At 39.9% G+C, this 16,054-nt stretch overlaps 1 protein-coding gene across 3 annotated transcripts in view; it reads right to left on the bottom strand.

The window, feature by feature from the left end:
* Positions 1-239: 239 nt before the first annotated feature.
* The window catches only part of TNFRSF11B (TNF receptor superfamily member 11b), a 63,102-nt gene continuing 47,287 nt past the window's right edge, over positions 240-16,054 (bottom strand). For all 3 annotated transcript variants that reach the window (XM_032442892.1, XM_015856234.2, XM_015856235.1), the window contains exons 2-5: positions 8,084-8,453; positions 3,407-3,601; positions 2,763-2,987; positions 240-1,417 (exon numbers count right to left, since the gene is read on the bottom strand). In XM_032442892.1, the coding sequence (XP_032298783.1) occupies positions 1,029-1,417; positions 2,763-2,987; positions 3,407-3,601; positions 8,084-8,366 (1,092 nt within the window). In that variant the 5' untranslated portion in view covers positions 8,367-8,453 and the 3' untranslated portion in view covers positions 240-1,028. The remainder of the gene's footprint in view (positions 1,418-2,762; positions 2,988-3,406; positions 3,602-8,083; positions 8,454-16,054) is intronic.

A 16,054-nucleotide genomic window follows, 5' to 3' on the forward strand; every position in this document is an offset into this window, starting at 1 on the left:
CTGGTTGCATCACATCTGCCTGGGCCCTCTGAACTTGGATACTCTAATACTTCGTACATTCTGTTACACCTGTACATTAACCATGAAAATCCAGTGCTGGTCAATATTTACTTGGCTCACATATTAACTACTGGACCAGGCAGAGAGCAGTGGAGAGCCAAGCCCAAGATAAGCATTGAAATCCGCAGGGAATGTCTTTGTTAGTAGTTCCTACTTCAGAGTCAGGAGTAAAGCAGCAGTCAAAAAGCAATCTGAAAAATTTAATTGTTTTATAAAATAAGATTATGAAACTCTATGTAAAAATCCAGCTTCTTAAATACGATACATTCACTTCCTCACAGAATATTTAAATATTCAGGTCACTTACATTTTCACCACATTTGAGATAAAATCATTGGATAAATTAAAACATCCCTACCCAAAGATAACACAAGTTATACAAATACAACTAAGTAATAATACTTCTTTAAATACCAAATGTAAAGAAATAAAGATTTTTTTTTAAGAGCATGCTACAAAATTTTGCCAGAAAAATATATGGGATCATTTTTGTTTAACTAGAAAATATACAGTGTGCTTTTCATTTCTCTCCCCCAAATTCAGTCTCATACAATTTCCATTTAACTTAATAAATATGTACAACAAAACTGTTTATATCTCAAAGAATATAAATAGCAAATACTGCATTAGAGCCTGGTCCAGCATTCTTTTCTCCTCTAGTGACTACAGTGGGGCTTTTCAACTCTGGATGTGCGAAAATGCAGAACCAGGCTCTTAGTGTTATCAACAGGTTAATAGCTTTTACAAAAGTGATTAAGAACAACAACAACAACAACAAAAACCAACCAAGAGAACAAACAAATAACACAATAAAAAACCTCCAAGAACACTGCAGAAGACTTAGAGCTATTCCAGTCTGGCATTTCTATAAATAGAAAGAGATAATGTAGGGAAACAACGTTCCAGTTTAATTACTGCTGGCAGTAATTAGGGAAAAAGTGTCAGTGGAGAACGAAAAATAACTGGAATTAGACACATCTTACTTTCACTGATTTAAGTTGATCCCCTACCATTTCTAAAAAGAGTTTCTGGTATAATCTATACATTGTAAATCTGTGAAGAAACTTAATGACTTTCTTCAGACTTTGGATGATTCTTTTTGGGAAGTGGTACGTTTTCAAGTGCTTCAGTCCATACATTAAACCTTTAATGGTGTCCTGGTCTCCATTCTTTATTCTCCACAGATTGAGGAGCTTCAGAACTTGCTCTGCACGCTGACACAATTTCATTGTGCGCTCGATATCTTCTTTTCCCACTTTCTTGCCTGGCAGACTTGCCATCAGTGTGTTGAGATGTTCAAAGGTGAGATTTGGTTGGCCGAGATGCTTTAAGACAGTATTTTCACAAAGATCAATGTCTGTAGAAAGCAAAAAGAGAAGAGACATAAGTACAGTTTGGATGGGGCCCTGGGCAGCCTGGTCTAGTATTAAATGTGGAGGTTGGCGGCCCTGCCTGCTGCAGGGGGATTGGAGTTTGGTGGAAGGGACCTTGAGTTCCCTTCCAACCCAAGCCATTCTGTGATTCTATGATTCTACAATGCACGAAAACTTTACAATGACCTGCAAAAAAGCTTCCAAAATAACACGGTGAATATTTTTTCTCAATTTGTTTGTTTTTGTGTTTTGTTTGTTTTTGTTTTTGTTTTTTTTTTTAAATATATTTCAAGTAGTTCTTACAGCAATACTGGCTTTTCAAAGCTCCAATACTGAAAAGAACTTAAGAATTTCATTAACTTTGCAAGTACAAACAGTCCCAAATTACACACTAGCAAGTATTTGTTATATAGCAAGTTACTAGCAAGTATTTATTTCCATAAGCCTGTTTCATTTATCTTGTACAGTGTTCTGTGTGCATGGTAGGACTTCTAATATTTGGTTCCAGTGAATAAAAAATTTATTCTTCCTCAGAAGTATTTAGGCAAGCTTTGCTAAAATAGTCATTTTAGGTTTTGAAGTGTTCTAGACACTGTACAATCTGACATCGCCATAAATATTTAAAAGGAGAGGCAAAAACATTTCTGTAACATTTTTCTATCATCTATTCCCAGCAGACAAAAGGTCATTCAAATGCGGTGGTTGTTGATGGTGGCTTACATGAAAAGAGTTAGCCTGACTTTCATACAACCCCCATGTTAACACTGTGGTACTGCTTCAACTTTGACACCTGTCTTGGCAGATTCAGCACAAACAAAGCAGTCAGTTGGCATGACAAATAGGTCCCGGAAGGGAAAAAGAAGAGAAAGCATGTCTGTATGTTATTTATTCCCAAGTGTTCCCATTCTGTGTATAGATGTCCTGGTTCAAGCTGTCACTCTCCATTTCATAATAAAACCAAACTGCACTCTCAGCTGTACACATCCTACTCCAACCACTGCTCAAATGTAACAGTGGGAAATGCTTTCCCCCTATCTAATAAAAATTCTTCATATGCTGTACAGCCTCAAATGAGAATATGGGCCGTGACACCACATGTACTCCCAAGGGCCTACGCATCTGTGAAGAAGTCAGTCCTCTGAGCTGATCAGGAAGGTTCCCTTCCTGCTTCCCCTCAGCTCCACTGTGCTTACTGCATCAATAAATTTCTGCTAAGCCCTGAGGGGCCTCCTCAGAGCATAACACATCACCAGGAGGGATTCGATCCCAAGCAATTTTTAAAATGCCAATAAGGTTTCTCACAGTATAAGTGCTAACAATATCAGGTACCTTGAATAATCTTTTTGACTGTATCCTGCTCCTTGTTTTGATGCTTCCATAATTTCAAAAGCTGGAAGGTCTGCTCTTGTGAACTGTGCCTTTGTTTAATCCGTTCAATATTTTCTGTGCTGATCTTTGTGCCAGGCAAACTGTCTGCGAGGGTGTTCAGCCAGTTGGGTGTGAAATGAGTAGGAACAGCAAACCTAAACATAGCCTCTTCACACAGGGTTACATCTGAAACAAAAAGAAAGAGCAAAATAGAATCACAGAATTGTTTGAGTTGGAAGGGACCCTTAAAGGTCATCTAGTCCAACTTGACTGCAATGAACAGGGACAACTACGGCTAGATCAGGGTGCTCAGAGTAAAATGACATGTTCGTCAGTGTCAGCTCTGTTGCCCTGCATGTCTTTGGACTACACAGAATGCAGCAAGGTTAATAAGGAAAAACAGATACAAATCACTGAAACTAGGAAGTGGTCTTTAGTGTTGTTGCTCTCTGAGCTTGAGTTCTGTGTAGAATGGCCTAAAAGAATTAAGACTCCAGCCACTACCATATCAGGCAAATGGCTAGTTATTTTTATCATAAATGCTGATATATTCATATTGATGACAGTCAAATGTGTATTCAGAGTTTGTTTAATATGATACACACCTATTCCACATTTCTGAGATGACGTATCTGCATTTTCCTGACAGATGTTGTCACGAACTGCATTTCCTTTTAATGCTGTTTTGAAACCCAGAGCACTGCAGTTTGTGTGTTTCTGACAGACTGCTTTGGATGATGTTTCATTGGAGAAAAATCCCTCTGGGCATCTTTTACAAACAGTGTCACTCTCAGGAGTACCTGTGGAAACAAGAAAACAATGCACTCAATTACATGCGAGCTCAATCGGTTAAAAAAAAAAATAAAAAATACATGTTCTTTCTAAATTTGTGGTCACTTCTGCTTTTCTTATTTCTATGAAGGAATCATATCATGGGAAACAAACAAGCAAACAAACACAACAATACTTCATGTTTCAAAAATAAGAAATTTTCAGACAATGATGTTCCCGCTGGAGTAACAGAATAAATAGAACTCTTAGACGTACTTGTTATCAACTCCTGTAAGGATCTTTAAGTCACTAATTACTTGAATCTATTCAGATATTATCTGATGTCTGACCTTCATCTTTCATCCCTACTAATACCATGTAAAATAATTGCACAAGACACTCTGATAAACTGTACTCTGTAATATCTGCAGAGAACCTTACACAAATGGATTACTTCTGCTCATGCCAAAAATAACTCAACTACATAACAACCAAAGACCCTCTGATAAGAATTGCCACTTCTGAAGTATAAAATTATACAGGGAAACATAATTCCACCAACATTTTGATTTTTTTCTTTGGCTTGAATAAAATATTCAAAGTCCCATCCAATATATGAAAAACGTTTAATACGCATATATATTTATTTACATGGTGCTTTAGAAGACATAGCTATACCCTCAGCAAATTTCCTGGTGACACCATGCTGAGTGGTGCAGTTGATATGACTGAAGGAAAGGATGCCATCTAGAGAAGCTCAAAAAACAGACCTAATGAGGTTCAAAATGGCCAAGTGCAAGATGCCGCACTTTGAGTCAGGGATATATGTACAGACTGGGTGTAAAGTCCTGGTGTGTGAAAAACTGAACATGGGCCAGCAGTGCGTGCTTGCAGTCCTAGGAGGCCAACAGTGTCCCGGGTTGCATCTGAAGAATGGTGACACCAGGCACAGGGATTGTCCCCCTCTTCTCTGCTCTCATGGGGCCCCATCTGGAGTGTACCATCCCTTGAGGAATTCAAAGTGAAGTTAGACAGGGCCCTAGGCAGCTTGAGCTGACTCAAATCCTGAACTGGGTGGGCTTTGATGTCCCTTCTAGCCCAAGCCTTTCATATATATATCAGTATATGATAAAAGAAGAATATTTCATCACTTCGATGCAGAAGAAAAGAAATTAATGCATGTATTTTGAAACAAAACTTTCAGTCTAGTATCACTGAAAATAATAGCGCAAATAATTGCTTTATATTCACTCTTAATTCACAGTTATTCAGACACAAGCAAGTGCACAAGCTCTACTACATAATACTGCATTACTTAACATGGACTTAGAATAATTTGCAAATAATTAGAAACCTTATTTGAATATGAAAGTGCCTCCATCTAGTGTATCTTGGTAGTATTTACGTGTGGATGCTTATTACAGAACTAGTTGTGAAGTAAATTTTATTTATTTGAGATATTTCCTCAGAGAAGAGTCATGAGTTTTCAGCTAGCAATGAAATAAAGAATAATATTTGCATACATCTGATCTGATATAGACCTGTTGGAGTGCGTTCAGAGGAGGGTGGCAAAAATGGTCCAAAGAATGGAACACCTCTCCTCCAAGGACAGGCTGAGAGAGCTGGGGCTGTTCAGCTTGGAGGAGAGGAGGCTGTGAGGTAACCTGAGAGCAGCCTCTTGGTATCTAGAGGAAATCTACAGGAAAGAAGGGGACAGACTCTTTATCGTGGTCTGTTCTGATAGAACAAAGAGAAATGTCTTCAAGTTTAAAGAGGGTAGATTTAGATTTAGCTTAGATATAAATTAGGAGTCTTTCACAGTGAGGGTGGTGAGGCACTGATACAAGTTGCCCATCCCTGGAGACTTTTAAGGAGAGGTTGGACCAGGCCCTGGGCTATCTGATCTAGCTGTGCATATCCCTGTTCATTGCAGTGGAGCTGGACTAGATGGCCTTTAAAGGTCGCTTCCAACTCTGAGGATTGTATGATTCTATGATCTAGCACTTCTTCCATCAGACACTAGGTGAAAACAAAGGGGAAAGTTTTAGCTGCTGCACACCTGGAAATCAGAGGCCCTGGATTACAGTCAACCCCCCAAACACTCCAATTTCTGCAGCCAACAGCAGAGGGGCTCAGTAAGGCTGCATGCACAGCTGCCGTGGCATTCACTTCCCCAACACCCATTGCTGGAGGCTTCAGATGATACAAAACTCAAGCCAACACCTGCACCTGAGCAAGCAGCAATTACTTTTTCTGAGAAGCCTGAACTTTTAGCAATTTTCCACCCTACAGACACTCTGTGTTTCACCAGCAAGGAAGAGGAAGAGAGGAGAGTCCCTGCAAACGGTAAGCTGGTCCGTTCAGAAGTTCCCCTGTAACCTTTTCATCAGAAGAGGGAAATAAACGGGCAATCCATTGCTGAGCACAAAGCAATCCCCCAGCCTTGCCAGCTTCTTCACTCCTTATCTGGCTGCTCTTGTTCAGGGCCCCATCACAGTTGCCCTTCTGCCGCTCCCTCCAGGGTGACTGGAATCCCCCACTCCTGCAGGAAGCGGCAGCACAGCGGGGAGATAAGAGCCTGGCAGAAGTCCTGATTCCCAGAGGATTGCTTTGGAAAGCCCTGCCACACACAGGGTGGAGCAAGCGGTAGAAGTGCCGCTCTGCTACACAGGAGGCTCAAATCCCTGGGGTTGGACTCGATGATCTCTAAGGTCCCTTCCAACCCTCACGAGACTATGATACTATGATATGATGCTATGACTGCAGTTGCAAGGAACAAAGCCTTAATGCACATGCAGAAATGCAGACTAACAAAGTATCTTCCCAATGTTGCTGCTGTCAGCAGGGCAACATTCAGATTTCATTTCTAATTCGTTACGTTCTGAGCTAGGCTCTGAACCACACCATCAGCCTGTGCAGCAGTGGGAGTGTATTCTTCTGCAATCAGATTTCCTTTCATCTGAATTTACATCAGTACAAAGTTCAGCAGTATCATGTAGCAGAAAGTGGGAAGAAAATGTGGTCCATGCTTACTAAATTCCTAGCCGATGCCTCATCTCAAAACCTGACTATTGACACAGGAGGACACAATTAATTTTTATAGTGTTTTTATTCCTTGTTTGAGGTTTGCTTAGGTTTAGCTTGTTCATTCTGATGGGCTTTTAGAAGCCGACTTTCCAATAAATTACATGATTCAACAATTTATCTTATAAAGTTTGTTTCATTACAAACTGAGGGATTCTAATCTGTCCACTATGGTTTCACTGTGTTTGCAGGCTTGTCTCTTTCTTTGTCTCCTGGGTGGGCTTTCTGAAAGTTTTGTGTTCCCTTTTGACTTGCTGATGAAGTGCAATGGAACTTCATTAACCCAGGCCATGAGATGTAAGGATCTAGGGTTGTAATATGGAAATGTGGTCGCTGCAAGTGGAACTACATAGAAATGCCTAACGGTGGCAAAAGCAGATGTGGGATGAAGGTAGAGAGCTCAGCCAATTACTCAGGGAACAGTGATCAGTAACGCTGCTCCTTACATCACACTTGTTCTCCAGTGTAATGTTCATAACTAGAGAGAAGACTCCTGAGCTATCCTTCAGCATGTCTCTGAATTTACAGCCAGTCCTTGTGTTTCTCACTTTGTATACGTAACAATTAGGGCAGTCATTCTGTAGTGCTGGAGACTGGCTGCCTACAGGTTTTTACAGGAGATGCTTTGGTTTTTCCTTATTACCTTCCTCAGTGCTCATCTCTGGGCAGTTACCAGTCTCCAGTACAATGACAGTATACAACTCTTTCGGGCTGTATTAAATATTGGAGCTAAAGTAGGCCGTGACACTTGCCAAATGATAAATAATGTATTTTGTTTAGAGAGAAGAGCTTATTACTGGTTTAACAATTCATGCTGTCTCAAATGAAGAATACACTGGAAAGCACTGCTTCACCCTCTATCCCCACCAGACATACCATACGGTGCCAGTCTGCTTGACAAAAAAAGGTTGTTTGTATGATAATTGTAACAGTTTCCCTAAGAGTTCCACTTAGGATGCTGATAATTAATTATTATCATATATTGCTGTGCTGCTGGAGCTATATTAATATTGTTATAATTATACAGTTGGTGTCAAACACTTAGCGGTCCTGGCGTTTGTTAAGATACGCAGTTGCTTGAAACAGCAAATTTCACAATGGAAAACATTATTATTTATCACACACACAAATACTACATTACAGATAATGTTCCTTTAAAAGAGGCAATCCATCATGTTTCTCATTAGAGTGCAATTTGCTACATTTGCTGCTGCCATTAAGTTAGAGAAGCGGGGTATTCCACTGAGAAACATTCCTTTGGCTACAGTTCAAATGAGGCAGCCTAGGAGAGGGTTCAATTGCCTTTACAATTTACTGTCCTGTAACTTCATCTGGACAAGCTTGTTTCCTAATCCTGTAGGCACCATGAGCTCCAACGTACCACAGAGCACTAATTAACTCCGTGCTTCCTGACAAGTAGCACGTACCTGGCTGTGCAACGCCGAACCCAGGAGGGCATTCCGTGTGCTTCAAGCAAAACTCCAGCTCCAAGTAGCGGCCTTCAACGCACTCGCAGACACGATCCTGTGTGCTCGTGCACTCCTGCTTGACGTACTGCAGCTCTTTGCAAACAGCACTGCAGTACTGGCACTCGTCGTTGCTGTTCCAGTCTTCGGCATAGTACTGATCTGGGCATGGGGCACACACTGTTTGGCTGTCAGCTGTACAGTGCTCCTTTACATAGCTCCCAGGAGGGCACTGGTTGCACATCACCTGACGAGATGTCCCTGGGTCATAATGGAGATACTTGGGGGGAGAGATGTCCTGGATGCTCCACTTGACAGAGATGTCCAAGAGCTAGCCACAGGAAAAGAAAACATTGCTTGCTTCAGTTCACTGAGCACCACAGCCACATACAAACTTTCACTTTGATGAGTTCATGAGCCTAACTATATCACTATCTTCAAAAATACATTTGTGTTAAACCAGCTTCTGGTCTCTCCCACATCTGTTTTAGAATGGGAAAAATTTAAGATCTTACTGAGCCATTCCTCTCTCACTTTTACCCTTTTAATATCACTGGGTAATGACCTTTTGCCTCTTGGCACCTGCAGACCTGGCCTGTCAGCTCCATTAGCACTGCATTCCATGCACAGCAAGGTGGGGATTATGCACTCTGGTGTTCTTGAGTATCAGTCACTCCAAGCACAAAAGAAATAGCAAGTATCTGAGCAAACAAATCTGACACATACTGCACCAGTAGCACAAATACCTTTAAAAGGTGGTACCTCGCTAGAACAATGTAAGTGACTTTATTTGCCTTCCATTTAATCTTGAACTGAAATGTGGCAGCTCTGGGGGCACAACATGGCAGTCCCTGTCAGTAGGTTAAGGTAGCTTCAGACAAAGGCTTTAGAATCATGCAGCAAACTAGCTCTGAATGAAAACACTTTCCTAGGTATCTTCAAACTAAAGATCCAGCTTTGATGGTCTTTACTGCAATTTTTGGCCTAGTGAGTTAACATAGAGTCGCAAATTCAATTTCAAGAACATATTTTCCTCTTTTCCAATGCAGAATCCTCAAAGTGTATGTGGAATTGACTCTTCGTATTCATTGGGATTCCAAATTTCCTAAAGGGGTTTCAAGTAAGGCCCTCATTTCTGCCACAGAACAGCACTTCTTAACGCAACATTCTTATCAAGGCTGGAAAGGACAATGACTTGCACTAACAAGAGTCACTGAATTTGCACCAAGAAACACTAGGGGCCTAAACTAGGAATTTAAAATATTTTTAACTGCATTCTTGTGCTGTCTTTGAATCCACTTGTTACACAGCTGTACCTAGATGGGCTAAACAATGAAATGTGCATAGCATGGATTTTCTCCATCGCCTCTGGCCACTCTTAACTAAGCCCTGTAACTTATCTCTTCTGTTTGTTGGTTTTTCTTTTACACTTGTAGAATACACTTTTCTTCTGGCACTTTCAGTGTACAGCCTTTTTCATTGTAAGAAATTCCTTACTGCTCATTGAAGTTTACTGATTACCTATAGCTCATTTTTCTTAAATGACTAGATCTGTTTCATGCAATCTGTTTAACAAGAGGGTGCAGCACATTTTTTGAATGTGAATGGCTTTCCATCTATGAAAAATGCACCCACCCTTGGTAAATCTACGTCTATTACACTAGTAATAAGGAAGTCTTGATAAACACATCAATTGTTGATGCGAATAGCCAGTTTTAATTCAATGGCTATTATTCTGCAGTAGATACTACAGCATCCCAGAGTCCAAGGCACTCCGTTTGCAGAGCACAACTGTCTGCAATACGAAGCACAACTGCCACAAAGACAAGAGTAAACCCATATTTTGTGCAGATATGCATGGAAAGCCAAGACAGTACCAAACACAGATGAAGATCTGACACTGTGAAAATGATCAGAGACTGCAAGCAGAAAAGCAAGTCATGCCTCTTCTGCTTTTGCTCACACATTTTCAGGCGTTGAGTGGTTAGATGGACCATTTCAATGCCGATCAACTGCCTCTGTAACAGGCAGGAGTAGGAACGACAATGTCTATTTTTCTAACTTGGCAATTTACATTGGAAATCAAAGGTAAGAGGCAAGTGAGAGGATTAGCTACAGAGGATGCTTTCTAGGTTAAAATAATTCAATTTCATTACTCAAGATGTAAGAGCGTGGCATTTTTGGGGGGAAAATGGTGGTACTCCCTTCCTGAAGAGCCCACTGCCATGTGAAGCAAGTCAATTCAACACAGCTGCAAAGAAGAATTGATTCAAGTTTTCATTATAGTATACAGATAAGTTACTAAATTATTTCGCTTTAAAGGTCCAGACTGAGAGGAACAAAAACATACATGAACAATGTGTAAGACTTTGCTAACCTTTAATGCTGGAAGTGCAAATAGCTGCCAAGCTAAATACTATTAATCTAAATGAGTGTAACAAATAAACATGCTAATAGGATTAATATGTCAGTGTCACCAAGATTATCAGTCTTTGCATTTCATTTTTTTTCTTTGCATTTTTAATAGAAAAGCACATTGCACTTGTCTTTCCAGAAACACAAATTATATAGCTGCAATAATCTGCCAATCACAGGCTGAACCACATGAATGCAGAAACTCTTTTATTTCATAAATAATTTTGGCTGAAGATCTTTCAGTCAAACCAAAGCTATAAATGCAATTAGTATCTCAGTATTTTACCAAGATCTCATACATCAATTTCAACAGAGAGCTGTATTACACACCACTGCTATCATTTGATGTTTGCAATCACATCTGTATAACCCATGTATGTCATTGCCACAAGACACAGAAAGCAGCTGGGTGCAAAATTCAGCAGGACAGAGTAAAAGAGGAACATCCAAATAAACAAACATCACCTCTTAATCAAGAAATCCCAAACCACAAATTGCATGAGTCTCAAAGACTGTTTTGGAAAAATATCACTGTATTTCCACCTTTCTCTTGCATCTTCTCCATGTATCAACCCTTATATAGGCAGAATATGGGGCATTTTAGGGATTTTTCTTGGATTATTTTTTCTCAGACCCAGCACATCCATTTGTATGTTACTAATTGCATCCTGAGACTCCAATCCAAAATATCTTCCTCCCTCATAGAACTGCTATAGATCCATTGAAAAAGCTTAGATAATAGAAGATTGTCTTCTACTCAGACACAAAGCAGCTAACATGTGACTATTATGGGTTTCAATATACAGCCTGAAAAGAAGTTATCTTTGAACCTAAACCAAGCACCAAAATGAAGGCAAACTATTTCTCAGAAGTTTTGCAAAAAGGCAGGGAAGGTGGTGGAAGGTAATTAAGTAGGATTTTTTACAGTTGTACTGCAGCGGCATGGCACAAACAGAACAAAAAGCTTCCTGTCCCTCAGCTCACAGAATACGTCAGAGGGGAACTTAGCTAAATGATCCAGTCCCCTAGTGTAAGACATGCTAAAGAACATCCCCCCAGTTGTGCTTGCATTAACAAGCTGAGTCACCTGTTATAGCAGATTTGTGGTGCAGAACAGATGGTGCTGAACACCTGACATCCACATGAAGCATGATTCATTGGGGGTTGTTTGGGACTAACTTTAGGCTGCTACCATGCAGTTACAGTGCATCTGGTGTGTCTCCAGAGTCCATCTCTCTGAATTTACTTTCATCAATCCAGGTTATTTTTGTAAATCCACCTTGTGCACTCTAAGTCTGCTGTGCTGTGCAAACTAAAATACAGCAAATAAGGATGATCAGGAGAGGCCATTCAGACACATGTTCCTGGAGCAAATTAAAATGCTAATGAAATGTATTTATGTTATTCCTGCCGTTTCTCCTCCTAAGCCATGCTAAGACCAAGTCCTCAGTCATGTAAAGCCTCTGATTGAACTAGATGTTCATACATAAATGCACACTAAGCATTAAACTCCCAAATCTCTGCTGTAAAGAAACAGCACTGCTGGAGCACGTGTAAATGTGGTGATCAGAACTGTTAATCTTCCCAAGAGCTGCAATGAAAGCAAGATTTCTCCTAAAATCATGCTGTCGCTGACCTGTTTGCACTAGTTGGAGAAAAAGGCGTGTTCCAGCTTGAAAGAAGTGAGAAACTGGAAGTCTGGCCTCAGTTTACCTTTTAAACTCTTAAGAAACTGAAGCTGGAGTCCATCAAAGTGGTACATGGCTAGAATTATGGATTTGTCATTCAATACATTGCATAAAATTCTGTTTGTTCTTGTTTAGGAGAGGTTAATGTAGATTAGAAGAAATGTCAGGAGAGATGAAATGGAGAGTGTTGCCATTAAGAAGTTAACTCTTAGCTTGACAAGTTTAAACAGTACCTATAGATTCAGTACAGACATTGAACACAGGGCAAGAGAAGGATTTTCTCAGTTAAAGGATAATGTTGGCAAATGAAAAGGGGATTCTCTTGTCAGAGGAAGTCCAGGAACAGCCTTTTACCAAGAAGCAGGTGCAAGAAACCCAAGTAGTTTAAGTATAGCTCTTGATGCATTTCTGAAAGCTACTCGGTTTCCTGAAAGAGCTGAGGGATGGATGTAACAGACATAGGCAGTCTCTTTCAATTCTAAAACATAAGCATATCCTTTCTATCCCAACATTCAATACCTTTTTCATCTGAACAAATTAACTGTTAGACTGATTCAGAACATCCTGGATTGCAAAGGATTTTCCTGTGCTGGAGAAATGCGAGGTTCAGTTTAAGAAAACAGTCCCCAGTTTTTTCATTTTGTTCTGCGAATACAAAGTGCAAACAGTAATAAATTATTGCTAAAACAACAGAAAAAAAAATATCTAGTATCATTTACTACATCTATCAACCTATTGGGAGAAGATCATTTCAGCTGGGCACCACGAGCCCAATTCTGAAAGGCCTGAAAAACCCAGTCATCATCAATCATCTCCATAAGGCAAATCTTGAGCACCTCTTAGGATGGCCATCTTCATGTGAGCAGCTGGGATGAAATGTAAATACCAAAACACAATCCTGATTAAATCAGTGTCATGCAAGTACATGCTGAGACAACTGAAGGCAGGACTTGCTGATAACTAACTTGGAGTCTTTAGCTTAGAGGATGATATCAAAATTGGACTAATGTTTTAAAACATTCTAATAGCTCTGGGTTTATGTATTGGTACTTAATAATAATGTTTTAGCCAAAATGAGTTACTCAAGGCTAAACAATATTTCTTTCATTCTGTCAGTCCATACATCAGGCCTAAAGCAATATTTTTCCATACTATCTTTAGTCAGCATACACAAAACAGTCAATGCTTACATAAAAGGCCTGTGCGGTCCATTTACTTGGGCCCTTGGAAGAGGCTTTTGAAAGAGAACTATTGCTATTGTAAAAGGGCGTGAAAACAGTACACACCCTTTTCTTTCATCTTTAAATGTAAGGCAAAGAGCTGCTTGTCTTTTCTTGTTGAATTAAAATGAACTGGATGGAAGACAAAGCCCATAAAGCAATAATCTTCTGAGCATCATCCCCTTAAATCACTGCTTTGTGAAGGAAAAGAAAGTGGTTTTTCAACATATGAAAATATTATTATATAGCTTGGTGTTGTGGTTTGGGGTTGTAGACCAAAGGAGAATGTTTGATTTTCTGAGAAAGATAAATCTGTTTCTGTTTTGCATTCCACAAGGATTCTGAAACATACTTTCCAGCTTGATAAATAATTGTTCAAGGCATTTGTCAGACTGCTCCTAGTGTTTGCACTGGGTTGAGAGTAAAACCTCACAGCTCTCCTACTTTGTTCTTTACACAAGGTATTGGCACAAAGCGAGGGCAGGAGGCCCTCCATCCTTGCATGGACCCCAGGGAAATCCTACTGACAAAATATGTCACCGAATGGCATTAAAGAGGTTCATCTAACCAATAACTTATAGAATTATAGGATCATTAAGACTGGAAAAGACCTCTGTAGATCCAGTACAAGACACTTTGTGTTGGGTCTGATCCATGGCCATCTACTGCAAATAGCCACTGTAATTTTTATTTATTTATTTTTCTTCTAGGGAAAAAAAAAGCCTGCTGGGAGATATTTCATCCTCATCACCCCTCTGTTTTGGGTGGGGACCATGCAACCACTAAGTGTAAATTACTTGGGGTGACAGATACATATAACTGTTTAGCTCATAGTGAGCAGACTCTCTTAGCACAGCCCAGGGGAAATATTTTTCCATCAGAGAACAGTTTAGCACCAGGTACACAACAATAGCTAAAAGAGAGTTATTTTTGCTGGTTTCAGATCTGCTTATAAAGCTGTTCCACCGTTCTGCCAGCTGTTTCAAAACAATCTGTTCACTTTGCATGTTCCAGGACCTACTTTTGAATAGAAAATGATTTGCAGATTGCTGGCCACTGTTTTAAGAAATACTAGTGACTCTTTTGAGCCATCTGTATTAAAAACTGTGGATATCAACCACCGTCTTCATTTCTTTCTCTCATCTGGGAACGTTAGCAGTGACACACAGTTAGTTGTCACTCACAGAGCAATTTTTGGGTCTAAATAATTGTTTCATTTAGAAAACAGTTTTCATCGGAAAATGACATTCAACTGAACTGTGTGACTTCATTTATGAGTGCTGCACTTCCCCTGAAGATTGTGTTGGGAGAAAGTAGGAGAGACCAACCAGCTACTCACCGAAATATCTATCCTAATTTTGAACATAATTCATCGGAATGACATCAAGACTTGGAGCTAACCCAAACTTGAGATGATACCGACATGCCTAACAGGCTGCACTGAACAGAATTAATAGTTTCAGTTAGCTAGAAAAACACTATGTCTGATACTATGTGCAAACAGGTGTTTTTCCTTCAGGGAGACCATCAGCATAATAAATCTAGTATGAAAGTTAACTACCACAGGAGCAAAGTTAGATTAGATAAGTGTGTCTAATTTAAGTTCTGACAACTTTTAAAATTATTCTGGTAACTTTGGTGCTTTTATTTTTAACCAACACACGTGCAGGCAGACAGACAGAAAGAAAGAAGGAAAGTCAGACAGAAAGATAACTCCTACCCTCGCGGGCTGCAAAGCCACTGCTGCCTACACACAGCAAACCCAACAGGCAGGCCAGAAAAAGCATGTCACATGCACCCAGAGATCCAAAATAGAGAAAGGTCACGTTTAAGGGTCAAGATAGTTACGTGACAAGTAACAAGATCCAGCTCTGGGGAGTTTCTTTCAATTCAGCCTATTTCATAAGGCTTGTATGTTTGAAAGCTGTTTTAGTGTTCCGACAACACGTACATGCATGCATTACCACAGCAGGTCTCCTTGCTGAAACCTTTAGCAAAGAGGCCAAGGTTGAAAGTACATCGTGTCCAAACCATCCTTTTCAGTGATGGTGACTCCAAAACCAAAGTGTGTAAGCCAAACACACACAACTGCTGCTGTGCCTCCTACAAGTGTTCTTACACAGCAAGTACTCAAACTATCCTCAGAGCTACAGAACATCCGACAGCACTTAAACTTCACATTAACATGAAATAAATTGCTTTTAAATAAAAAGGAAAAAAGAAAAGAGTTGAATGATGAAGCTCTCTGATATGCACTCCTGTCTCTGGGATACATTTCAGCTCAGAGACTCCGCTGCCAAAGGTTATGCTGAACGTCACCAAAAACTATGACTTTAAGAAAGAACATGAATAGGCACATTACATTTAAGGAGAACCAAAATGCTGATGTGAGTGCTTTATGACAACCACAGATAAGAAGCTGAAATTTCCAAACTAGATTTCTGTGCTTCCTCACAGACAAAGAAGGCACAATGTTACGCCTTAGATGAAAAAAGTTGTCCTGCATTTCAGCTTGCCAACCACAAGCATGACAGTTTTTGCTTCTCTTGCACCATTAATTACTTTGGTTTGTTTCTCAAAAAGCTCTTTCAGAAAGTCCTACAGAAAGT

The sequence above is a fragment of the Coturnix japonica genome, chromosome 2 (assembly GCF_001577835.2).
Source record: "Coturnix japonica isolate 7356 chromosome 2, Coturnix japonica 2.1, whole genome shotgun sequence".
Taxonomy (NCBI): domain Eukaryota; kingdom Metazoa; phylum Chordata; class Aves; order Galliformes; family Phasianidae; genus Coturnix; species Coturnix japonica.